This window comes from Anser anser, assembly GCF_964211835.1.
Source record: "Anser anser genome assembly, chromosome: Z".
NCBI classification, from domain to species: Eukaryota; Metazoa; Chordata; class Aves; order Anseriformes; family Anatidae; genus Anser; species Anser anser.
This window is the reverse complement of record NC_139723.1, coordinates 53,347,254-53,373,941: the sequence shown is the minus strand read 5'-3', so window position 1 is coordinate 53,373,941 and position 26,688 is coordinate 53,347,254. Positions and strand designations below refer to the sequence as shown.

Below are 26,688 nucleotides of genomic sequence, written 5' to 3'. Positions count from 1 at the left end.
AATACAAGTAAAATACACTTTAATATTTTGTACGGCATCTAGACTTATCTTTTTTCCTCATTACTGGCCTACAATTTTTTCTTTCTCTCCATGTCTATCATATCCCAAGTTTCTCTTTTGATACTTAGGATGCCAAATAGAGTGTTATATTTAAGCCTGGGCAGCTTCAGACTTCATGGATTCCTCCTGAAAATAAAATCCTGCAGATCGTCATATATCTTGTTTACATTGTTGAAAGGATGATAGTTAGCACAACTTAAAGCATGCCTTTTCACTTAGCCTCTGAGTTCCAAGACCAAAATGGGCCAGATGTGACCTGTCTTCTTAGCTAGAAGAGATCACAATTAGAAAATTGACACAATGGGCTTGTAGTCTTTATTCTTATCAGAGGACTTTATTTCTCTCAGGTTAACAGACTCATAACACCATTGAACATGATTACAAACTGAATGCAGTTTTTAAAGCAGATTTAGTTGATTTATTTTACGAGCTATCTTTAGAATGGGAAAGGCTCCTAGGCAACACAGATCATGATAAACTTCTTTTTGATAAAGACTCATAAAATTATCCAGGTGCATGATGGCTATCAGTTTATGCATTGCTCTGAAATACCAAAAGCAGCAGAAAGTAGAGGGTGATGCAGCATTTGAAAACTGGGCTGAAACTTGTAGCAGTTTAAGGCTTTATCATCAGTCACTTTATTGTCAGCTGATATACTTGCCTATCCAAAAAGGCTTCCTCCCACTGAAGTCCCACAGCCACTGCATGTGTTGTTCATTAGCCACACTTGCTAGACTCCCCTGGTATCTAGGCTCAACAAGAGAGGAGAGGGTAATTAGAATTCCACAGTGACAGACATCTCCCATGAACTTATCAACAAGAAGCATGAAGGATTCCAACATACACCATCTACCTAACATTTCACAGGAAAATCAGTACTGACGTGAAAGAATAATTACATAAAGATTTAGTCTTACATTTACCAATTACTTGTAGAACTTAAATCCTAGATTGATTTTTCTAATTTTCTAATGGACAAATTAAATTGGCTGTGCAACTGAAATAAGTGTATACTGGACATGTATAACGTACTCAAAGACTATGTTTTAAATCATGGAAATAATTGTTTCTCAATACTGTCTTTTCTCTAAAATAAAAATCCACCACACTAAAAATACAAGTCACCAAAAGATACCTTCACCTATTTGGTAGTGCAGCAGACTGTATTCTTTTTAAACTGTTTTCTGACAAAGCTAAAGCTCTGAATAACACAGTTTAAAACTTGGGCATATTTCAAAATAGAAAGAAGTCCGTGTGTAATTCAGGGGGTTGATTTAGAATGGCAGTGTGGTTCTGAGAGGTAATGTTGGGTTGTTTGCAATGACTGTGCATTTAGTTCAGATCTGAAAGGAGTTTTGGTTTATATTAACTAGATTTAGAGCGAAACCAATGCACCAGCTCAAATCTGTCTGTGTACTTAAATCCCAATGGAACGCTTGCAAAACCTAAACACTGAGTGGTCTTGCCACTGCAAAGTCCCCCAACTAGTACCAAGCATACTAACATCAGTAGGCTGCTCTTAAGCCATTTAGAGGTCAGGCCAAATTCTGAAGCATTAAGAGTCAACTGGCATCTTTCATATTTGCCAGGAATTGTCAGCTGTCAGCAGTTCCGCTTTCATGGTTATCCATCTTTTTGCCTGACCTGATCTAATGACACCTTTTTTTACCTGTCATGCCTACTCTCACGCTTCCTCTCCTACTGAGTCTCTGCCATTTCTGTCTTCCCATACTTCTGACTGCTGTTTAGTCTAACAGTGATGCTAACCCCTTCAAACACCCTAGGTGATGTTTGATAGGGCCCAAGGAAACAACACTGCTCATCAAAACATGTTGTAAGACAGCAAAAAACTTTTCTAGCAGAAGAATACGTCAATGACATCATTAGAAGTTATTTAATATTAATAAATTAGAAGTTATTTAATATTTAATTTTGTGACTGTTGCCAGATATCCACTGGAGACAGAAAACCAGTATTGCTCTGAAGAGAATTGTCCTTAAGAGCTGGGACTACAACCAGACCTCAAGGGTGGCATGGCAGATACTACTGAGTCAGAGAAAAGATCCTGGGGTGGAATTCTACCACCAAGTCTGCCACCCAGTTAGAGACCCATGCCTGGAGCTCCATTCCTGTTTGTTGACATACATCTTTTCTAACAGTACTTAATGATCCTGTGGATGCTATACCGTGACCCCATGGAAGATAGGGCAGCAGGTGAATTTTACATCAGGAGGAATTCCTAGCAATATGCAGTGTTCTGCACAGTCCTGTTCACACAAAACCTGGGCCATTCCTTTTTCTGGAGCAATGTTGATGGTATGCTTCTGCTTCAAAGGCCTATCCCATTACACCTGCAGTCAACTGAAATAGCCCAGGATTTACCCCCCTACTCCTCTTTGCACAGTGGATCCCGCAATGCCAGTGGGACAGCTGTGTGTTAGCCCTGACACTGTGTGTAATCGAGGCTGCCCTAGACCGAGGACCATATAGTAACACAGGCCCCATCAAGGGCCTCCTCAGATCTGGAACCACCAAAGGACAAAGTGTAAAGGATCTAACTGACATCTTCCATGTACAGTCCACAGGTAGAGGTGTGGCAGGGTGGCCTCAGAAACACTGATCATGACTTTACGAATGGTAGAGTGACCCAGCAGAAAGTGGTTAGAAGCATCCAGACAGGGTTCAGGGATTGCACGCCTCCTCATGGTACAGAATCCCCAAATTTCACCCACCGATAACAAAGCTGTGGTACCAGCTCTTCTGTATGTAATCTTTGTCCCGTTATGTCACAAGGGTGACATGCTTCTTCTCTGTGCCTAACCACCAGGTCCATCTACCAAGTCTCCAGCGAACAAAGCAGTTAGACTGGCTAATGCTCTTTGAAAGTTTTGGATTCTTGTTCCTCAAACAAAAGGTCCAGGAAAGCAGGGTAGCTCGCTCAGGGTGTCCTCCCAGGGTAACTGACTCAGCAGCAGGATGCCATTCCCCCTCACAGTGACTGTGGCTGGCCAGTCACCAAAGTTGGGACTGAGAAGAGATTTGGGTAGCAGTCTCTGTGGTATCACCATTAGTGAGCAAGAACAAAAACAGGCGTTTTATCTGGCTGCTGCTTAAAGACAATCAAAGCACCAGAACTTAGTCAGTTACTTTAGAGAGTTGCAATTGTTTTAGGAAAATTAAAAACAAACAAAAGCATCAATTTGTATCAGTAACTGCTATATCAATAACATACAAGGGTGGTCTGAGCAGTAACAGATTCAGACTTTCTTTAACCCAAGTATCAGGGAGAGCCTTCAGCATCGTGAAAGGAAAGCACTGCAATAATTATGTTATCTAATCTTTCCTCCATAAGAGTGCTTTCTAAATATAGCCTGACCAACAAACATGACTGAAGAGAGAACAACCATTCTAATCGTTCAACCTGGTCAAGGGTTTTGTGGTATTGTAGGGAAATGAGAACAGTCCTGAAATACCACTGCTGTTAATATTACTAAACCTGTACCTCCAGGCAGAGCTCCTGACACAAGAATTGATGAAATAATGTTCATTATGGAGTTATGTAAATCTACCACTTCCTAATTTAAATTACTCCATACAAGAGGTCATACTGCCTTATTTAAATACAAACAACAACAAAACCACAACACTGATTCCTGTGCAAGTCCATTTGCAAATCATTCCTTTGTGCTTTAAAATTTTTGCTTTCAAGTCAAGAGCATTCATCTAAGAGCAGTTTCCCAAGCTAAGGAAATATTTCAGATAGCCATTAACCTTGAAGTATTATATGCAAAACACTTAGCACAAAGAGTTTTCTGATTTTACATGAAATTAACCAGTACATTTTAAGGAGGTCTGTGCCATTCTGATAAACTGAACTTCTGCGAAAGCACACTTGACTGGCAGTGAAGATCTCTGTAGCACAGGAGGATATGTGATATGAGTTACTGCAGTAAATTCATGACCCATACTGACAGTGAAGGGGCAGAGACTGAGAGGCTCTGCTGTAATTATCCCAGGCTTTTGTTCGCTCGCCTAGGGAGTAATCCTGGTGCCTTGAAATAGCTGTCTAGCATTGCTTATGACACCTTCTGGTATTCAAAACAATCAGATGAGATTGACAGACATGATGCAAAGTTTACAGGAGCCCTACATTTCCAGAGTGGCTGTTGAAAGTCAGACACCTTGGGCCTTCAAAATTACTCTAGGTAATTACTCTCCTATGCTGGAGTCACCAGTAACAATGTACGTTAAATCAGTCTCTCACAGAACTAGCGCAGCATTAGGAGTGGAGGGCAGCAGGGTCCACCCTGCTTTGCACAAGGCAGTACAGAGCCACCACAAAGGATCTAACCGCTGTTTTAGATATGGCTTTGCCTGTGATTCCTAAGGACTGAGGCCACATGTTGCTAAGATACAAACACAGAACAGAAGAACAGACCGTCGTAAAAAGCTGGCAGCAAAGGATCTGAAATCTGATCATATTTAGACTCTCATTGAATATTTAACTTCAGGATGGTGAAGGCATAATTTGACTAACAGCAATTCAAGCAACAGTGGATTCTGTCTTTGCAGGAGCAGCAGTGAAACCATCTTACATGTGAGTGAGCCCTGCTGCACCGACCCCAGGGGAAGATGCATTTCTATGGGATAAACAAGAACTGCAACATAAATGACCAAAATTGCTGCTAAATCAGGCTGCTGTGTGGTCACTGAGCCATAATATCCCTCAGATGCTTCTCTTCATGCTGCCAAGAGTCTCTTCATGCATAAGAAACAAACACAGAGAAATGAGTTTTAAACCACCTTTCTCTCCAATGGATTGGAGGAGGTTTAGAAATGGTACAAGATTTTATGTGCAATTAGCTGAGGTTTTTTTTTAACCCCACTATCACTATTCAGCAACTTGTGTCAAGACAAGCCCATCTTTATGTTGTCTTCTATCTCTGCACATGGAAACCAAAGAGTGGTATGCCACCTGTAACAAATGGATGCAACACACGTCAAAGCTCACTGCTGCAATGTGTAGTGATGGAACCCAAATAGGTTTACATAAGCCCAAGTACATACAGTTATGTCCAGACAGCAGTTGCTTCCATGATAAATTGCTGTTTGTGCTTTTTGTCCTGATCTACGTACTAGCGAATGTCAAGCAAGAAAATAGAATAGAAATTGAAAATATTGCTACTTGTTTAGTAATAAAAAATACCCTTATTTTTTCAGTGAAATTGGCTGATATCGTGAAAGTCAATTCTAATCTTTTTATTCAATATCTGATGTTTCTATGATCTATTAAAAACTGAGGAGTGGCATCCATGTTGATTTCCTTTGCTTACTGGAAAACTTCAGCCAATTAAATGCCAACAGTAAAAGTACTAGAAGTATTAATTACAGAAATACCAGAACTGGCAGTGGTGGATGATGGGGGCATGGGAGGAGGAGGACAAAAGCACAAAATAAGATATATTATCTTCTAGTAACACTTTAAAGTGTGTGCCTGGAGTCCTACTTTTGTAAATCTATTCCAGGTGGAGGTCAGGAGTACTCCATTTACCATGATAAAGCTTCGTCAGTCTGTGGTAATCTGACATTAATTAAATTGTCATTGCCCTAGGATTCACTTGCTTGTGGATTGTGATATGCCTTGACTCTTTGTGTAGCTGTTTCACGCTGTCACTAACTTACTGTTACTCAGTTTAACTTCTGTATTACACACTATAGCCTTCAGCAGGAAGTTATCTTCCACAAACAGTATGGGTCCCTGGGAACACACTCTTCTAAGAAATGGGAACACCTCCCAGCATACAGACGTGATTAATTCAGTGAGAATTCCCCAGGAATCAACTGAATGCTGAGTCCTTCGGGAAGAAATATTAGAATATTCACAATTGACAGCTTTACTGGGATAACCCAACACTTTAGGTAAAACTATCAACAATGTGAGATTTGTGGTGAGTTTTCATAAAGACTATCTTCCATTATCTGGAAGGTATTGGAACTAAGACTTTGCTTTCGCCTGTTACCAAGACAAAACAAACTGGTATAACTGACTAGAATAAATCAAGGTTTGTTATGCATGCTCGTACATGTTTCATGCTGCCCATATGTTCTTCAACCACTTCCTGAATGTATTCTGTTTCTTCCATCTCCAACCCATCTGTGTGTTTCAATTTTCATTTCATGGAGCAATAGAAAGGGGCTATTAAAGCCCGTCCTTTTGTTCAGCCTGGTGCTCAGAATTCAACACAAGGTACAGAACATGCATGATCCCAGGCAAGCTCAATGTTACCAAGGCTAGCATTCCTTCCAGTCCTAAACGGTTGCTCCTAAAACAAAAATCACAAAGCACGCCTCCAAAGTGCAAGGCTGGCTTGTATGGTGGATTTTGTATTTGCCTCCTACTCTGTTACAATTATTATTATAATTTACTAATTTTCATTTATCCTTAAAAGTCAAAAGCTTACTGTAAAATTGGATAACAAAGTTTTTGAGTAGTTACAGAATCTGAATCAACATCTTCAGAAGAATACCATGCAGCACAGAGGAGCTGGTAACATAGAGCTGTTGCTAATATTAACTGAAGGCAGAGTCAAGGAAGTGGTGGATCAAAGAAGGCTGAAGAAAGACATTCATATAATGAATATAGTACAATAACCACCCAAAATCGTATGACACTAATAATATTTGAATTTTCTACTGGGTCAGAATCCCAGGACTTGTTCAATCATGTTGTAGCTGTGCAGCACAACAAAAGCAGGGCTTATCCAAGTGAGCTCATCCTCAGGATCAACATTCAGTTCAGGGCAACAGTCAGTGCACAGCAAACACATTTGTTTGGAGAAGTGTCTTACTGTTCTCTGCAAGTTCGAGCAGCAGTATTCCAGGTGACCTTGTGATTCACTACCAGGAAATAGCAGTTCCCATCATGATGACTCCATCCAGAGGGACATTTTTTTGTGCTCACCTCCTGAAATAAAAGATGAAAAGGCAGAACAGACTCTTGCTCACAGTGGTCTATCTCTGCACTAGTAATCAGGCTTGAGGCTGAAGGTGTTGCTGATAGCCTCTCCAGAATTCGACTGAACATGAAAACTGGTGTATGTCAATAAAGCTAAAGCATCACTTAGAAGATGTAAAGAATTACATGCCTGCCAGAGGACTCTATGGTTTATAATCAGTAGCATAAAGCTGACACAAAGTTTCAGATCCAGAAATCCTCTTAAGAGAGGACATTGTTTTGGATAACATTTCCTGGCTCCTGCAGTTTGTGTAGGGAATGAAGTGTAACAAAAATTCAGTATGAGATCGTGAGTGGCAAGGGAGGATGTTTGCTTACAGAATACCTAAGTGAGTTGAATTTACTAAATCCCACCCATTCTCTCATAGACTTCATTTACTGACTCTCCCATGCCTACATTCCCACAAGCATCAAGACAACTGTGCCCATGCAGTTTGTCTAGAAGCACCTGTGGGTGACAGAAACAAAAGGTAGCCACGGCAATCAAGCCCTCATCTTGTCTCTGGGATTCTGTCTCTTCAGTAAACCTGACTCTGGACAACTCTTTTATCCCCTGCAAGCACAAGTCAGTAGTTGTTACAGGCAGGTCCTTTGCTTCAGAGTCTTATGCTTTGCAGACTCCATGCTCTGCTTCAGATGGATAGTCATGGTGACCTTTTTACCTTGCTTTGGGAACTCCAGAATTTCCATATTATCCCATCACACTGAAATAACTTCTGAGTGCTCTCTTCATAATGCAAGAGCCCCTTCAAATCTGGTGTACAAGCCTTTGGAAAGGAGTTGAAGTCCTGGAAAAGGGAATGGCAGTTGAACATTTGAAGGAAAATAATTACAAAACAAAAACAAAAACAAAAAAAACCACAAGCTACATGAAACAGATGCAACAGCTCTTATATTAAAACTTCATGACATGAAAACTGCAAGGATTAAGTTGTTAATTTATCTGTGTATTGTTCAAACTCAGTTTTGGAACAGGGGGAGTTAGGCTTCTGATCTCAGAGGCATTAACTCATTTTGGAAAAGAGCATGACTGAAAACAGATGGTAAAAATTCCTACGGAAGAAAAGGTTTCATACTTCATGGCTTGAGCTTGGTTCAGATGCCAGTTCTGCCTTATCAGCTTGTGGGATTTCTGTCTTCCTAGAGGAGACGATATTTATCTGCGTTTGTGCTTGGTTAATTACTGACACTTCAGCCTTCTTGTTTGCTTTAGCTGATGAGGTGTCATCCTCCATTTTGAGTGATACCATCCCATGATACTTGGATTTACAGCACCACAAACGAGCAAAACAGGAGGGTAAAACAGTGAGTTAGCTCTTACAAGCAATTCTTAAATACTGCCTCCCCTCCCCACCTCCTCGCCCCCACCCCCAGCAATAGTACAAATTGTTGGAAATTAAGGGAAAATTACACCAATGAAAAAGAAAGATACATAGAAAAATAAAGTATTCGTCACAATGAAGCAATGAACTTGGTTAGCAAGTTGTTCTGCATAAAGTCTGGAAAGAACAGAATCAGAAAGAAATCACAGAAATGTTTGAGCAATATTTGCAAGACTCTTACTTTGAAAAATACATCCGTTCCATTTCTAAATACAGATGAAGGATGAACCTGAAAAAAAGTACAGTAGCAGAATGAGATGGACATATTCATACATTAAAGAAACAAAAATTTTAGCAAGATGTGCTACATGGTATAAATTCCAAATCATGCAGAACATATCTTGATTTTAGCTCTTTCTCTCTGAAAATGCAAACTAATGGCTTCTGAAAACAGCCATCAAAAATCACGTTAAAAATGTTTTTATAAACAGATTGCATTAACTTTTAAGATCACAATAGCAGAATATGACAAAACCACCTAGTTAAACCAACATAACTTAAATAGGAAAACTCAATGGGCAGGCGTTGTTCACTGTTTAAGCTAACAGTATTTTCACCCTTACAACTTCAGGACCAGATGTACAGTTTCTATGCATTGGCATGACTCCAGTGACTTCATTGAAACCTTGCATCTTTCTTCTAGCTGACCCATAACTTAGACAAGATTAAAAGCTACGTAATTACTGTTGTTGCTTGTTGCACATTTCCTTGCCCAACTGCTTTCATTCCTCTCTCTCATATGTGGATCTTCAAAATCAGGAAATATTCCTGTGCCTCCTCACTCCCCAGTCCCCTCCACAGTATTTTTAAATAATCCTGTAACACTTAGGTCTGACTCAAGACAAACGCAGGTAGTTTACACCTATTGCACAATCAGGTAGAAACACTTCAGAAATAGGACAATTAAATGAAGATATCAAATCCCAATGAATACATAAATCAGTCCACCACCGCACAACAGAAGTGTCTTACTATTCTGCCATTTCCTATCACTCTCAGCCTGGTCCTTGACTGATTCACCAAGCTGTGCTCCTGCAGCGTGTCCCCTCTGTGCTCTCTCATCCCTTTGGAAGGAGGTGGTGGGATCCCTTCCAAGTGAATGCTGCCAGGCCTGGAAGGTGATGAGGAGCCTGAGGAAACTGCAAACAGTGTGCCTCTCCTCGAGAAGTCATGCTTGCTTTGGCCAGAAGAACGGAAAGAGCTGCACTGACCTGAAAGCATTAAAAATGGCAGATGGTCAGTTCTAGCTGCACGATCAGACAACTGGTCACGTTGACATGGCCACATAAACAGCTTGTCATTAAAAGTTGGATGATTCTTTCACTTGATGTGGCTGATTTGCTGTTTGTTCAGTCATCCTTGCTTGCAGGGTTTTCTTAATCATAACTGCCTATGACTGCAGCTATCTGTATATGTACATTTTTTTACATAATGCATCTACATAACCATAGATTGGAATCCCTACCAAGTATCTGCAGAAGATACCTGTTTTCATGCATAGATTAGGGTTTGGAGAGCTGGATTTTTGGGCAGGGAGAGGTATCTTTAACTAATATTAGTGATAATTCCAGCATAACCAGTCAATTTCCTCTTCAGAAAACCAGGACACTATTGTTCCTTCAAATTAGTTGTGTCAATTAACTCCTGACTTATGTTATGAATGTTAAAAAGAAACTAGATCTCAAATTTTAAAAGGAATTTTGGTAAAATGAAGCTTCGTTCATTACAACACATGTATTTAAAATACTGTTTCACTAAGTACCAGAAGGGAAAACATTATTCACCTTTTACAGGACTCAGCTGCTTTGCTAATCATTTGTATTTTTCTACAGTTGCTACTTTTTGGTGTGCTTTTAGGCACACCACATTTGGCTACTGAAAAACACAATAATAATAAAGAAATAAAGGCCTAAGCTCTGTAATAATCACTGCTGTGCACTGTAATGTTGTGGACTGTGTTTACTATGCATTAGAAAATCTATTTCTAAGAGCTGTGTCTCGTTGTTACGTTTCTTTTTAGAGAGGAAAATCAATCTTTTTCAGAGGTGTGTAACCACTGTTGTACAATCACTGAAAAACAATTCTAATGGACTCAACAATCTCTTTTTTTTTCCACTTTAATAAATGAGAGCTGAACTCATGTTGTTATGAAAAGTGTTTTGTTTCCCCCCACTCTTCTCATTTTGTACTTGTTGCTTTATCCATGCTGTGTTTCCTAAGAGGATGAATACAATTGTGTGAGAGAATAAATGGTCTGCAACTGCCAAGCCTGTTTTCTCTGAAAAGAAAGTAAGCATTTTGATGTGAAGGTTAAGTGTTAGGAACAACTTGTGGTTGGCAATAAGTAGCTACCTAGCCAAGATTGTCCCACAGTTTAAAGATGAAGATCAAAAGAGAATACCTCCTTTTGAGTCCAAAATTTTCACTACAGCTTTTGTCCTGGTGCCAAGAACAGCATTCACAGGGGAGTTCAGAACTACTTCAAAGACTTCATCATCTTCCTCTAATCCATCATGGGTAATTGCAATATTCCACATCTTGGTTGACATTCCTAACAGAAATAAACATTTTAATTACTCTTTAATTGCTATTTCAATCACTTGGAGTGTCAAAGAAATATATTAATTAACATGTCTGTAGCTAGAATGGAGTAGCTTGTGTATGCTATTGTGCTCCCACCAACTAACTGGACTCCTGCTGTTCTCCCAGATAACTTTAGGTTCGAATTTGCTCCCAAACAAAGATGATTCGTTTCAAGTGCATACACTGTAACAAAAAGCTGCTTTAGACACAGCAAATGGCAATACAATACATAAATTTGGGACTTCCATTGGGATTTTCGAGAGAAAATGTAGCATGTGCTTTTTATGCTGAAAGCTTAGTTTTAGAGATGAAACAGCTATTCAAAATACCTGCAAATGGATCAAAGAGTACATTGACTTGAAGTACAACCTTTCAGAAGGCACAATGTACATCTGGTTGCAAAATTTTGCCTTAGTTGCTTGTCTTTACTGGGTAAATTCAGGCTTGCATTAGTGAAAATGAGAAAAGATTATTCCAAGATAAAGGACTAGACTGGTTATTAGCCAAAAATCTTCAGAATTTGTCTATGAAAAGTCAGAGGTAGTACGGCAGAAGCCAATCTGTGTACACATTGTTGTCATATAAAAATTTCGGGAACTGTTTCTGCATTATAAATTCAATGCTAAGGTCCAGAATTAGTATCAAAGACAAAAGGGCAGCATGGAAAAATAGAATCTCTACAACCTTGTGACACTTTACATTGCTTCCAAGTTGCTTCTTTCCAGTTTGAATCCTCTGGCCAAGAGCAGCTCAGTTAGTACCTACGGATCCATAAGCTTCAATAGGGCCGCCTTTGTTCTAACTTTCATTTACAATTTATTGATATAAGTCTAATGTGTCAATCCATTCCATCAACTGGCATGGTTGAAGTTTGCTTTTAAAACAAACCTGTCAGACTTATGATTAATAAATACAACTAATGAAAAAATATCAAACCTCTTGAATTGAGGACTGAGAAATTGATACACTTGATGTACCATTCTGGAAGGTCCTTCCAGGTAAACCTAAGCAAAGGACTTTGAGAGACAGCCACCCAAAAAGACTGTGTGAGGGAGCTCATCTGTTTGAAAGGAGAAGCTGGCCAGAAAAGAGGAACAGTGTGCATCTCTCCTGTCCATGTTCACAGTTAACTTTCATGTGGCTCACCGTCATAATCAGGAAGCCCCATGCTTGGAGAACCTGCTGCTACCAGCAGAAAAGGAAAATTCAGTAAGGCGACTTACACAGAAAATCTCTTTGCTATGATTTCTAGCCATTTTCATCCAAAGTTGGGTAAGTTTGACTGCAAAATACATTACAGGAAGGAGAGCTGGAGTGATGTGTAAGCACAGTGTGAAAGATTTTTTCACAATGATCTCTCTAATCTTTCTTCCACCTTCTAATTTAACATGAAAAAGAAAATAATAATAATAAAAAACTAACACTGAATAAAAGGCATTAAGGAGCGGCTCACTGGTTTCAGGGATTTCATGTGTGCTTCAGAGTATCGAAAATTAGGGCAGACTTCCACCTTCCCCCCCACACACACATTTTTTTTTAAATTGTGGTCTGCTGAGGTACATTTATGAATTCATCCATGGAATACAGTGCTACATAATCTCCAAAGCATGTGATGCTCTTTTTTAATTAACATAAAAGCTGAGGTGCTGAAGTAAAAATCTCCAGGCTGGAACTGACTTGCTGTATTCCCAGTATCTCTTTTCGAAATGAAGATAAGCACTTGGACTAATTTTTACCATCAAATATGTGCTATTTATTTCAGCCTTTTACACATTCTATATTTTCTCTCCTCTGTAGCCACTGTGACTTTCTGCCATTGAAATCTTACTCCTGTCAGCAGTGGCATAACCTCCACTGTCATTGCACGGCACACCCGAGGAGGCCTCTGTGGACTCCATTTTCTAAACCCTAATAAATCCTAGTCTATGCCTACAGAATGCATTCCAAAAATCTCCAAAAGGCTAGCACATGCAAAGGGACTGATTATGATAGCATATGGGTTCTCATACCTAGATAATCTATTTATATGGGCAAAAAATTTTTTTCTTTTTTTTTTTTTCAGGTGAAGCTGAATATCTGAATGGTAAATTTTGAAACTCTCTCCCAGATTATTTTTTCCCCAGAGACACCCAAAGCACGACAATAATGAAGCCCACAGCACTTCTGGAAAATGAACCCAAGTATTTTTACTATGTATCTCCTCTAGCTATGAAAACATAACACATTGCACTCTCCAAAATGAGAGTTTACACTTTCAAAGTCAGTGAATTTGTTTTAAAATTAGTGCACTTGTTTGTACCTGGATCAAACTGAACAAGTTTGGAGGGAGTCACTGTGAAGTCCTTTCCCAGCACGGCAGATATTTCATTGACCTGCAAAGAAACCAAGCAGTACATGGCAGGCTGCAACCTGTTTCACCAAACCGCTGTACTGTGCTGTGTGCTGAAGGTACAGCATTTCCCCACGGGGTCCCAACAAGACACGCCTAGCTGTACATGTGCATAGGCTGAAAAACAAGATGAAGGCCTAAAGAATAAACATTGTGATATGCAACTGCCATTCAATGCCAGTCCAAGGAAGAAATTAACAGACTCCACTGCTTATTATTAGTTTCCATTTAAAACTTTTGGTTTTAGCTTTACCTTCACCACGATGAAGGCAGAATCGGCAGAGTGTCCTGCCCTGGTGATTTTCAGGGACAGCATCCCCACGTTCTCGCACACCTCATACTCAGTCTGCTGCATTTCAATCCGAGACCACTGCAGCTCCAGCCTGTGGGTGGAGGAAGGGAAGCCTGCATGGAACAAAGCCACCTTTCCCTGCTGCCCCCACCCCCTGCTGTCTGAAGGGTCAGTAAGGTGGCGCTTCTCTCTCGACTGTTAATCTAGCCAATACACATAGTCAGTCTTTCCTTCCAAGTCAAAATATTTGTGTGTGATTTGGCTGATTACAAAGTGAGAAGCAGCTAATAAATCTTCCAGTTGAGCCCTTGTCTGACTCAAGCCAAGCTTGAACATTTTTTTTCAGAACCAGAGAGGTTCTGCAGTGGGTTTGGAAAGAGTATGGTTTGTCCATAACATCAGACAGGCCAAGCAATACAGGCTGTTGTGGTTCCCACCATCCCTGTAATTTGTTTTTACTGTCACTCCACAGTATTTTCTCTGCAATATCCTCCTTTCCTCCCACTTCATCTCTCCTCCAACTCACCCCCTCTAGTGTATGGGCACACTCCAGGACTTCACTGCTTCTATATGTGTGTTCACCCCACAACCCTTCATTTAATTCTCTGTGTGCATTTCTCCTCAGCCATAGAAGTAGCTGAAACCAAACTTCTCATATAATCAATTTTAGAATGGCCTATAGGGAATGTGACTGAACCTTAGAGAATCTCATGCTGCACGGGGTAACCAATAAAGATCTCACCTTTTGAAAAGCTGTAATAAAAATTAGTGAGAGTCAGAGATGAACGAGACAGAGCAGAATGAAGGAAAATGAGCTGCGCTACTTACCAATCAACCTGAATTTTCCAAAACAAACTTCTAGAACTTTCAGGGTTGAATAGCTCTAACACTAGTGGAAGTTTCTTCCTGTCCTCCTAATATCTGCTGATACCCAAGAGGTAGACAGCCTACTTAGAAGCTGATTTGCTTTCTTTTTTCTAAAGAGTATTAATAATCCTGATGTGGTGCAGCAGTCATATCAAAGGTGGGATTCAATTTCAATAGTATCAACATGCACATCAAGCTTTTCTTTTGACCCATTGACAATTAAGTGATGAACTATTAAAAAAAAAGTCACAAGCTTATAAATAACATAATGAAAACATTATTTTTTCCTTAAAAGACAAATTCCTCTTTTTTCTGGGGTCCAGTGCAGCTAACAAATATGTTCTACTTCTCTGAAATTCCTGTTTCCCATAAGAATAGTGTTTTCTCTTTTCTTTTTTTCTAAAAACTATGTTATGCATTGCTATTTATATGCAAGAACTCATACTTTCCCATGAAGTGTGACTGCGTATTAATAATGTGTTTAATATCAGAGCATCTGTGAGCAAGCACAAGGCAGCTGGGAAGCGCTCAGGTTAGCTTCGTTCAGATGTGTTTGGATATAGGGACATCTTTTGGCTTAGTGCGTAACTGCGGAAACACTGGCTCCAGCTCTGCTCAGCCTCAACCCTCTCTGTCGTTCAAGTGCTTTGCAGAGGGGCCTGGAGCCTGAAGCCAGCTGTCTGCTCCTTCCCCTTTTCCCTCTTCGGGGAAGTTTCCTTCCCTGTGATTCGTGGTTTGCAGGTAGCCAGTTCAGCACAGGGAAATAGTGTCAGTTATTTTTCTCAGTTACTTCAGATTAAATAAATGGAACATTCAGTCCTATTTGCAGAAATAAGAAAAACATTGTCCCCTTTTGAAGAGTTACTCCCACTTTCGGTCTTTATCTTCAAAGTACAGTTCAGATGATAACCCAGTGTGCAATTTTTGTACAAAAGGTTTATCATATGTCAAAAGGAAGATTGGATAATATGCCTAGTTGAAACTGTAGAATTACATGACAAAGAGAATGATGTGTGCCCTCCACCTTCTTTCATTGCTCTTTTGAAAAATTATGACTCCCTTAGCTTTTACAGCTGAAGAGCATCGCCACCATCATGATCTTAGGCCTGGCCTGTGGCCCAAAATGTGCCCCAGTCTTACTTGAAACTAGCCCTTTGTATTTTGCTACCCTGAGGGGAAGAAAACTTCTCTATTATTCAGCAAAAGAAATGGTGGTTTGAGTCTTTGAAACCATAGCTACATTCAGTCCTGCTCAGCTTCCAGGCCAGCACTGATTCATTTGACCTTAGGCAGAAGCCACCCCAGAGCCCTGATAGATGATGTGCACAGTGCATTACAGCGCTCAAAACCGACGATCAAACTTACATTTGGGGAACCGCTGAATTTCCACTGGGATCTGTGACCTGAAACTCCAAGTTGTCTGAATTCATTTCCCACAATGGATTGATGACATAAAGTATAATTTTGCTATTTACATCCTTTTGGCTAAACCCTTCATGGATAAATCCACCTGGGAAAGAAAGGAAAAGTCAAGGTAAGTTAAAAGTCTGTTAAGTCTATATGAACCATGTAGCTCATACAGACTGTTTTCAACTTTTCTCTTTGTTAAGCACTTAGAAAACTTTGAAATTCCAGAAAGCTATTTTTACAACTACACAGCAACATCCCAGTTCATTATAAGCCCCAGTCAATTAGTTCCCATGTGACATGTTGGTCAAGTGACCTAGTTCGATATTCATTGTTACTCTCCTTGTCATAAAGTTCAGAGTACATATGCTTTATTCTAGTTTGCTACCTCCTATGCCAATCTTTCAAGCTTCCTTTCCTAAAAGTAGTTTCTGAACTGCAGCTACTAACAATCTTCTCAAACTTTGTAAGGATTAGTGATGAACATGATACTCAGGTCTTGGTGCAAAAGCTTTCCTATTACAATCAAACCTTGCCCAAAGTTTGCTAAAAAATTTTGGTTTCCTCTGCCAAGCAACTATTAACAGGATAGGTTTCGAAATCTGGTCTGGTTATGTCCCAACAGACAGAGAGAGGGATTATAGAATACAGTACCCGTTGTTACATTTTCCAGGTAGCCATAACGAGGACCTCGTAAAATCTTAAAAATTATTTTGTCATCCTCTGTATTGGGATCAGATGCCTTCAGGGACCTGGCAGTAATATAGATCCCATAATTACCATTCTTCAGCAGTTCCACATCAGAACAGCAGTGGAGGTGAATAATTTTTGGTGCCATTTTGTCCAAATGATCCACCTAAATCAAAGTTAGATAAATGTATATTTATTTTACAGTATCAGGATATTCTCTATCCATTCTACTTTTGCTACAAGCACAATAGCCTGCTTAGGAGAGCAACTATCATTTTGACTAACTGTCTGCTCCAGAAGAAATCTGACTTCCAGTTAAGTACTATTTTCCATGTGAGATTTCCAGGCTCTGTTTGCACAATTGCTTGCGTCATGCAGTGAGATACAGCACATGCTTGGGAGAGCAACACAAATTCTGTGTATCTCTTAATCTCTTTCTTTCCTATATCTATCTATCTATCTATAGATATGTATATATATTTCTCTGAGTAATGTATTGTTGTAATTACTTAGAACACAGAAAGCAAGCCTTTTAGCTTATAAATATCTCTGTTAAATAATAGGTTGCAGCAAGTAGCAATTCTAAGCTTAGTCAAAATCAGTGCATTTCCCACCTTATCATGCTATATATCTCTTTTAAGTAGGCCTGTGGTCACACTTGCCTGAATGGTGAATGCCACTGGCTCGATCTGCACCCTCCCATTCACGATGAAGCCTTGATTAGTCCTATCTGTTGCAACAAATGTAAATCTGTCAATCTGGGAATCCCCACCTCGGTGCTTGTATGCAACATCCATGTTGTCCACATCTCTCTGGGTGAAATTGTACTGTAGTAGCACAGCCCCTCGATAATAGAGATGACCATATTGGGGGAGCTGAGCCAAGAGGAAGGTAAGGTCTTCATTAGCTGTGTCTGGATCTGAAAGCTGCAGGACATCAGGAGAAAGGAGTACCATAGCACCTTCCACTAATCTTAACCCCGTGTTCCTAGATAGTGTCGGCAAAGCTTGGTCGACTGCCTCCAAGGAGATCATGAATGTCCCATGCTTAGTCCTCAGTCCATTGCTGATGATGAATCTGGCAAAAAGAGGCAAGGTAGTCTTCAACATGTGTCTTGATTCACCATCTACTGAAATGAAATGATAACACACACCTTTACTACAGGACTTGCCTGTGGTGATACTGCAAAACACATGAAGACTAGAGCTGGTTTGAGATCAAACCCAGTCTGTGGGGTGGATGTATAACTTTAAAACATGAAAGAATATAGCCAGGTATAATGTCTCTGCAGGAATATGACAAAATGCCAAAGGAATGGCTTTGAGAATACACCTGTCAGTCTCAGCAGTCCTAACAGAGTTGATCTGATCTTCTAGCTCAGGTACAGATGGAGCATGTCTAAAATGAAGGGCTGGCTGGGGGCACAGATACAGATGTTTTCTTTAACTATATCTTCACCTGATTACCTGCCAGTGGTAAAGTGAAAATGCTGGCTTTGCCTACAAATTACAGAAAGAGGTGTGTAAAGTACATGGTCTGCCTGGACAATGGTTTTGTTCTGTTCACTGCTGCAAACCTGTCATAACTAGTAGTCCCCAAACTACCTAAAGAAAGCAAAGTGGGAAAAGAAATGTAGAGATCCCTCCTCATCTTGCTTTATAGACTAGATTGGGCACTAGCCTATACGTTTCTGTATATTCAGAGGAACTGAATTATGTTTCTTTACAAAACCCAAGTGAAATTTCACTGAAATATTAAGGATCTGATGAATGTATTGGGCAGAACTGTACAAGTTGCTACGGTAATTTAAAAAAATATAGATGTCCATACCAGATTTTTATCAAAGAGTCACATCTGCAGAATTATTACTCCATGCTGGGAATTTCTATTAATAGCAGCATAGTTTCTTATACTTCTCTCCCAAGCTGTAATAGCTCTTCAGATATACTAAAGACATGATTATGCTTTACAGTTATTTTTCCTTTCCTAAACTTGAAAAAGATACCCATGTATGGAGAGAAAATCTGTTGGAAGTCTACCAGCTGGGTATGGGCTTTTGAGTACAAGTGACAGCATGCTCTGCAGACATTTATTATCTTTTTTTTTTTTTTTAGATAAAAATTAAGAGAAAACCAGTCTTTTAACCTTCAATATTCATCCTAGGATTCATTGCCAATATTACTACTTAAATATTTTTGTCTGAAAGCAATAACATTGCACATTGTCATGCCTGTAACAAAACCCATTGATAGTACAGAAAAATAAAAATTGTCTTGGAAACATCTCATGAATCTTCATGTCACATCATCATACAATAAATGAGACTTACCTTTTTCTCTACAGAGCTTTCGCTGATTGTGGCACATAGTACTTACTAAAGCTTCTTGGAGATTGGTTTTCACACAAGTTTGTTCTGTCTGAGTGAGAACAGAGTACCCAAGACTTTGTTTGGACCAAGGCTGCCTTGTAAAGAAATGCTATTCACATTACCTGTTTTTTCTTTTTTTTTTTTTTTTTTCACAATCCTTTGAGTGCACATACAGCAACACTTTGACTGTTGATCTTGTGAGGGACATCACTGCATGTCAAAGAAAATATGTGGGCCAAACTAGCTGGCTGCTTTCCATCTATCACACTTCTACCATATATAAGTGGAATGAGGACTGGTTGAGGTTTCAATTTTTTCCCTCTTCTTGGTCTCTTGCCTACAGACTTCAGAGGAGTATTAAAAGAATCACAGGGTCAGAACCTGGTCTGCTGTTGTGGCTTGGAATATGTGACCTTCAGTAGGTCATGATGTAGCTTACTGTGTCACACAGGCTGTCCATCTAAAACTCCTCACTGACTTCACCAATGCTGGATGATTAGGGCTCGATCAACTTGTAAGCAGGCAAAATGCCATGAAGCAGATGGGAATGAGCATAGGCAGAGCAGGGACAATATAGCAGTTAGAAATATGTTTACTGAGGATGGTTTTCCCAGCTGGGAACCTAGAGACATCTGTCTGCACTGACCTAATGCTATTGTGCCAATGGTAAAAGCGTTGTGCTATTAGTAATCTAGCTAAAATCAAATACAGAATTAGAATAATGATGATTAATAGTATGCTAAGGGAAAAAAAAGGCAAATCATATTCAGTCAAGATCTTATCTATATCTCAAAATTTCTGGGAGATTGCAGCTGAAGTGAGTTTTGTCTGGTTTCTTAGATGGCTGTACAATCATTTGGATATCTCAAACCATATGCAAGTGAAAGTCTTAAAGAGGATAATTCAGTTTGTGAAAGTGAAGATTCATCCAGAATCTTCTACAGAATACCAGGCAGAAGCATACCTCTTGATTATACATCAGATTGAACATTACAATGCAAATATTTTATGCCAATTGATTTTACAGGTGATGAAGCTATCCCTGTCCAAGAAGTCCTTTTTTTTCTGTACTTGGGGAGACTTTGTTTTTTATTTCTGGTTTATGGCTGCTTCATCTTTCCCTGGGGAATGGAGAACAGCCAATATTCTCCTCACTCTGATGAAATTTAGGGGACAACTCCCAGGCACAGTTAGGAGGACATGTTGCATGGTTTGATTTCACCATTACCAACATTTCATGCTTTCTGCAGTTCGATGGCAATAGAGTTGGCTGTAGGACCTACCATCTGTCATGGCATTTAAAAGATAAAAATGGAATTATAAATAGTGCCAGCTCATTACAAAATTGAGCCAGCGTGTCAAAATGGAGGACATTAGCATGTTCTTTTAGCATCCTGCTGCCAGCATCTGATATCAGGTTGCTAATCACTTGAAGTCATCTGTCCAAACAAGCACTGCCAAATCTTTCTTCCAGGCCAGCAGCACCAAACAATACAGGCAAATTTATGACCAAAGAAAGTATTTCAGTGGAAGGTAAAAATCTGATCTGTTCATTTCCCAAACCCCTACCCACCCACCCTCCATAATTACCCATATAATTAACATAACCATTCCTTGTTTAAATAATAATAATATTCTGCCACAAAAATTATATGCCTACACAAAACCAAATTCTTTGCCAAAAGCTAACATCAAGGAACATCAATTATTGTGATTAAAATATTTATCAAATATCAATATTTATTAAAACATCATAAACTTACTTTTATTAAAGCTGACGTTCTAATTTGTTTTTAAGCTGTTGACCTAAACAGAGGACATTGACCTTATCTACATGCACAGTTGCCCTAGAATTATTTCATCTGCTGTCATTAGTCTGGTACAAGTCATACTGATGCAAGCCTCTCATACACTACCTATCCCACTACCTATCTTAGAGTTGGCACAACTGCAGGTTTTCTTTCCTGAGATAATTTTAGTTTTGGTCATAGTGTTTTACAACTGTATCACTAAGCTTCCATGTAGCCAAAGAATATTCATTCACTTTTCCTATTATGACAAGTGGATCAGACAAATCTCATAACTATAGGCACCTGAAAATCAGAATTTCTATCACACTGAATTTAGTGGAAGGGATAGTTTTATGTGTTTCTGCTGAGGAATGTCCCAAAATTACATTTGGGTTAGCTACAGATAATGTCACTGGAGCTGCCCCAGTGTCATAGGGAGGTTTATTTGATGTTTCCACACCCCACTTCCTTGGCTTCCCTCCAAAAAAGCTCTTAAAATGGTTGATGAAACATGTCCTTGTACCTTCATCATGTATCATGGAAAATGCAGTTTAACTAAGGATTCTATTCTTGTGAGTGTGAATACCTCTGAATTGCAACCCTTAGGAGTGAAACACTCCATTTCTCATAGTCACAAATGAAAAACAATTGATGTTTCCCGTGGAAAACTTGAATTTTAAAGGAACTTCTTTTTCCATCAAAGTCTCTTTTTAGAAAAAAAAAAAACAAAAACAATGCTAACAAGAAGTTATCATTCTTTCCTTAGAAACATTTTATTTACATCTGAACTATTTCTTTCTGAATTTTCTCTCTTTTACAAAACTTCCCTCGAGACAATACATATCCCCTGTTTTTACCTGAGGATAACTCATTGCATCATTCCATTCACTAAACAAGGGAAGTTTATTTAATAAAACAAGGAAATATTCACTTTAGGATTGAGCCTAGTCTAAGCTGGTATAAGGGAAAGGTTCAGAATAACATGAAGCAAATTTAAATATCACTAGCCTGCTGAATTGCACCTGTAAGTAGCCAGGTTTGCTCAAAAAAAAATAAAATCCAGTTGTCTATATGATTTTATGAGCCATTCGAAGCTAGTCAGAATTGATTACGTGGTCTTGTTTCCAGTGTGTTGAAGAACAACTTATGCATTCAAAAAGCCTACAACAGAACAGACGTAATAAATACGAATGGACAAGCAAGCAGTTGGCTAATAGCTGGATGGAGCAGTTTTATCACATCCATCCACAGCAAGAGACCAAAGGAAATTTACACAGAGGATACTCTTGGTCCATCTCCCCCACTTAAATCTTAACATCTGTGTATGTTTGGGTGCTATGATAATATTTAAGCCAGTATCATTAATTGCATGTGCCTCTGGCTACTGTTTAAGCATCAATTAGAAAATGCAGTTATTAATAAGGCAGTCACAACTAGCTATACAAATATTGAGTATTCCCACAGAGCTTCCTCTTTCTTTTATTTTTTTTTCTTTTCTTAGCATATATGCAAGAAATACAAGGAGGAAATTGTTCAGATGAGGTTTTGCATGCCTTACCTCAGTGTATCTTCTGGAACAGTTGCCTTAGTGTTGTGAACATAGCAGACTATTTGTCTTGCTACGTCCATTTGACTGAAGCTTGTTATGGGGATTCCAGGGTGGCCGACATACTCTATTTGTCCATACTGGGGTGGGGAAGTTATCACATACAGCAGCTCCTCTGGCTTGTCAGTACCATCCAGTGCAAGCAGGACGTCAGTTGTAATGTAACCCCGATCCCCTTTAGGTACTTTGAGAGTTTTTATGAAAACAGCAATGTCTCCTGCAAGATAGGCAAAACAGCACTAAAATAGTCATACTGAAATTGATCTCTTATGCATCATTTAGCTATATGAAACCCCTCAACAGCTGGAAAATCATAGTACTATAGGATTATAGAGAAATTCATGTGGGAAGGGACTTCAGGACCCTTCTGCTCAAAGTAGGGTCAGCCATGGTACCAGCAATATCCAGGGATCTCAGAACTTGATCCCATCAGGGCCTGAAAACCACCAAGTGTGGAAACAGCAGAACCTCTCTTGACGTTTGTCCCAATACCCATTCCTAAACTAACACAGTGTTAGGATAGCCTGATTTAATTTAGGGCTTTAATAGCTATCCAATGAAAGAAGAGAGACTGTAAAACAACAGCACAAAGCTGGGAGGAAGGGCTGGCTTTGAGCAGCGTTTTGCTTTTCTTATTACATTCTTGTCATTTTTTTTCTATGCTGTGATTTACTCACATAACGATAGTTTAAGAAAGATACTGTCAATTATGTTTGAAAAGTAGCTAGGATTCCTTGCAGGCAAGGTGGAGTGCACTGCCTTAGGCAGAGGTTTTTCAAATCTCAGGATCCCTTCGCCAGCACCAGGAGCATCAGGGCTCTGATCGGCATGAAATTTGAGCAGAGAGACTTTGGGGGCTGCAGGGAGACTTGCCAAGGGCGTACATAGTGCTCAGGAAAGTATCAGGACGTGCACTCAGATCATCTTTGTTTCAGAAACAAGCACTGTAAAACATCATCAGGCAGATCTTTACCCTTTTCCATGTCCTTGATATTTATGTAGAAGTCTATAGCTGGGGATCTGTTGTACCCATCCCACAGATAAAATGTGAACCAGTCTTGGTTCTTGGACCCTATAGTTCCTGTATGGACGTATCTTACAAGGTTCATATCCAGTTCTTCCTGAGTACACTTCATTCTGGTTTGGAGAGTCACCCAGTCTTTGCCTACCTAGAAAGAAGAAACATCCTTCAGTAAACAGATGCAATCTCCTGTGTATCCTCCACAGTTAATTCTGTTTATTTGTGGTTGTGAGAATTGATAGTGGCAGCTACCTGGCTTCCCTTCTAAGCCTTAAATGTTGTCTTCATATATGTTTTGCATGTTTTGAAGGGTGGTATATAGATGCAGTTTTTCCCAAGCATCTGTAAGGCTGGAGAAAATAGAGCTATCATGAATAAATGCAGGTAAATGGAATTTAGCCACTTTTACTCTGGGAAACACATTTCTGTACACTTCTCGGTGAGACACCAATAAGATGAAAATTAAAGAGTTCCTGACCCAGCTTGTGTTTTCTATTTCTTAATTTGACAAAGCTGCTCATAGTTCTGTCCCAAACCATACCTGAAAGGATAACGCAAATGAATCTATGGAGAACGCTAGAGAAGCAGAGAAACTTAGAAAGTCCCAGCCCTCTGATGGAAAAATGCAGTGTGCAATAAAATTTCCTGCTTTTCAGAGGATGATATGGTGGCCTAAGCTAGACTGTCTGTGTATTTGAGATTTAGCATGTAGTTATAGTAGCACTAGCTTCAGAGAAAAAGATATCAAGCACAGAGGGCTCAAGTACACTCTGGTACCCTCTATACTCTAAACTGTCAGACTCCAGTCAGTAGCTCTCTCTTGTCCCAGTGTGTAGATCCCCTTGAATTCACAAGTCTCACATGGTCCCAGATTCTTTCAGGGAGCCACGATAAAATACTTTGGGGCTCACAAGTCTTGAAAATTGATTTTTTCTTTCTATTATATGTGCATGTAATAAAAAAAGGCATTTTTTTCTCTCTTTTTGTTCCAATAGCTTACCTTTGGTCAGTAGATAATCATCTTTCCTTCCATTTCTAATCTTATTTTCTAACTCCTCTCTTGCTATATCCTTTCCTTCTTCTTCTTCTTCTTTTTTTTTTTTTTTTGTCTTTCTTCTCCCCATACTTTTCTTCTAACTCATTAATTACTCTTTCAGAAACATCTCCCACCATTCCTTCTAAAGCCTTAAGTAACTAAAATAATGGCTTACTAGTCACCTTTGTTGGTCTAGAACTTTTTTCCTTCCTTTTTTCACTTAGTTTCACCCCACTGTGCACTGATTGTCCCAGCATTTCTCTCCATTGTCACCTCAGATGATCTGCCCTGCTTTTCACCTTCCCTCCCATCCTGTTGAAGATATGGCTTTTAGTGTCAAAGCCTCTGGGACAGCATCATTGTTTTGTTCAAATACTCTCCACAACTGAACTAGCCATATCAGCGTACTTCAAAACATGAAATAGATTTGGGAGAAAAGGAAAAGAAGCTTCATTCTATCCTAAGAAGAGAGAGTTGTTTGCATACCTGCTTCTTGTCAAAGTATAAAGCCTAACCTTGAGCTGAAGCTGGCCATTTTCTGGAAGTCTTTCAAATAAGTAGTAAATTCTGTCCCTGGGGGTATCTTTATCTTCAGCTGACAGAACAGCACTAGAAATTATTCGAGTTTCACCCATGTTCACCTCTATATCATCCTTCCTGCAAAAAATTAAAGGTTATGCATTTATTTAATGCAAGAAAAGTAACGTTTGCAATACATAAATTCCCTTCCAGGAATATGGATTACCCAGATGCTGACAGAAATAAGAGCTGCAGAGTGGAACGAGGTGCCTATTTCAGCTTAAAACAGGAGAAGGGTAGACCAAATTCTTCTAACAGTGGTGAAAAAAACAAAGCAGCTCTATACAACTTCAGATTTACAAAGTCTGTCTTTTTCCCCCAGAAGCGTACAACATAAACAAATAAGCTGTGTCATATGTTCCTGCCACTACAGACCATAACAATATTGGCTCTATTGTTCATTACAGAAAAGACTCTTTTTCAGTTAACTAGCTATCGCTGCTTATCTTTATCTTCAGGAGACACCCACCTACAAAGAACTAAGTGTCTTAGTCTCTGAGCTCCCTGTTGCAGATTTCTTTCTGGGTGTTTGAAGCAAGTAAATAGGTTAAAGCCACCTGTTCCTTGACAGTCATTAGCCACAGGAGCTTTTTTCCTAAAGTTTCCTTATTCAAACTGATATGGGTATGATTTCATGCTTGGCAAAATGAAAAGCAAACAAAATGGCATCATATAGCAAGGCATGTCAAGCCATGTTAATGATAGGTCAAGCAACCTTGATAATTCACTAATATCACTAATCATGCTGGGGCTATCCAAACATAAAGACCAGGTGTTTGACCTAAAGACTGTATGAGCTGGGAAAAGAAAATTCAAACAAAAAGTGTGTGAAGATAAACACATTTAGGTATGCTCCCCAAATGCTTTCTAATCCCAACACATTTATCTGCGTAGCAGTTAGTTGGTTAAGTCTTTACAGCACCCATGTATCTGATCCTGAGAAGAAGCTTTCAAGGGGAATGTCGGGGGGGGCCTTATATTCCCCAAGGGCACTCCTTGCTACAGGATGCAATCCGAGTAGAGACAGATTGAGTTTTTGGCAAACACTGCAGATAAGAGCCACTGTTTGCCAGCCGTTCTTCAGTCTGTTGACCATAGCTAATGGAGATGAGAACTGAAACTCCTTGGGGTGAAAAGATGCTCTTAGATCAAAAGGTGAGAAAAAGCTTACAGGTATTGTCATATGTTCACTTGTAAAACACCTCAGTGGCATACGGGAGCTCATACTCCACAGCAAAGATGTGGCAGCTGCATATGGTGGCTAAACCACTTTGTGCCAAATTGGACATGTTAGAGCACTACTGCTTAACTGCTGGCAGCAAACTGCATCTCAGTGGAAGAGTAACAGGTAAGAAGCATTACGTTCATAGAATGATAGAGCTGTTTTGCAAGGAAATGGCTCAGTATATGCTACTGTTCGCTACAGGAATGGCAAATAGTAAGATGTAGCACTGCCAGCAAAAGAAGCAACCTTTTCCGGATCCAGCTGGGCAAAAGTGCTCTCCATCACCTTCCTTCAGAGAGAAAAGATGGAAAATGACATAGACTCATAGAACGTCTTCATTGGAAGGGACCTTAAAGATCATCTAGTTCCAACTAGACA

The 26,688-nt window shown here is 39.5% G+C and overlaps 1 protein-coding gene across 17 annotated transcripts in view; it reads right to left on the bottom strand.

Annotated features, from left to right (window-relative positions):
* The window catches only part of FREM1 (FRAS1 related extracellular matrix 1), a 75,905-nt gene that overhangs the window by 4,073 nt on the left and 45,144 nt on the right, over nt 1–26,688 (bottom strand). For 8 of the 17 annotated variants that reach the window (XM_083816365.1, XM_083816366.1, XM_083816368.1 and 5 more), the window contains 15 exons: nt 25,022–25,163; nt 23,423–23,618; nt 22,402–22,666; nt 17,348–17,762; nt 16,650–16,851; nt 15,954–16,098; nt 13,683–13,812; nt 13,340–13,412; nt 10,859–11,008; nt 9,430–9,668; nt 8,639–8,686; nt 8,152–8,334; nt 7,738–7,863; nt 6,909–7,024; nt 722–807 (listed from right to left, as the gene is read on the bottom strand). In XM_083816365.1, coding sequence (XP_083672491.1) covers nt 722–807; nt 6,909–7,024; nt 7,738–7,863; nt 8,152–8,334; nt 8,639–8,686; nt 9,430–9,668; nt 10,859–11,008; nt 13,340–13,412; nt 13,683–13,812; nt 15,954–16,098; nt 16,650–16,851; nt 17,348–17,762; nt 22,402–22,666; nt 23,423–23,618; nt 25,022–25,163 — 2,516 coding nt within the window. The other 9 variants (XR_014576455.1, XM_083816370.1, XM_083816369.1 and 6 more) reach the window with 9 other exon arrangements.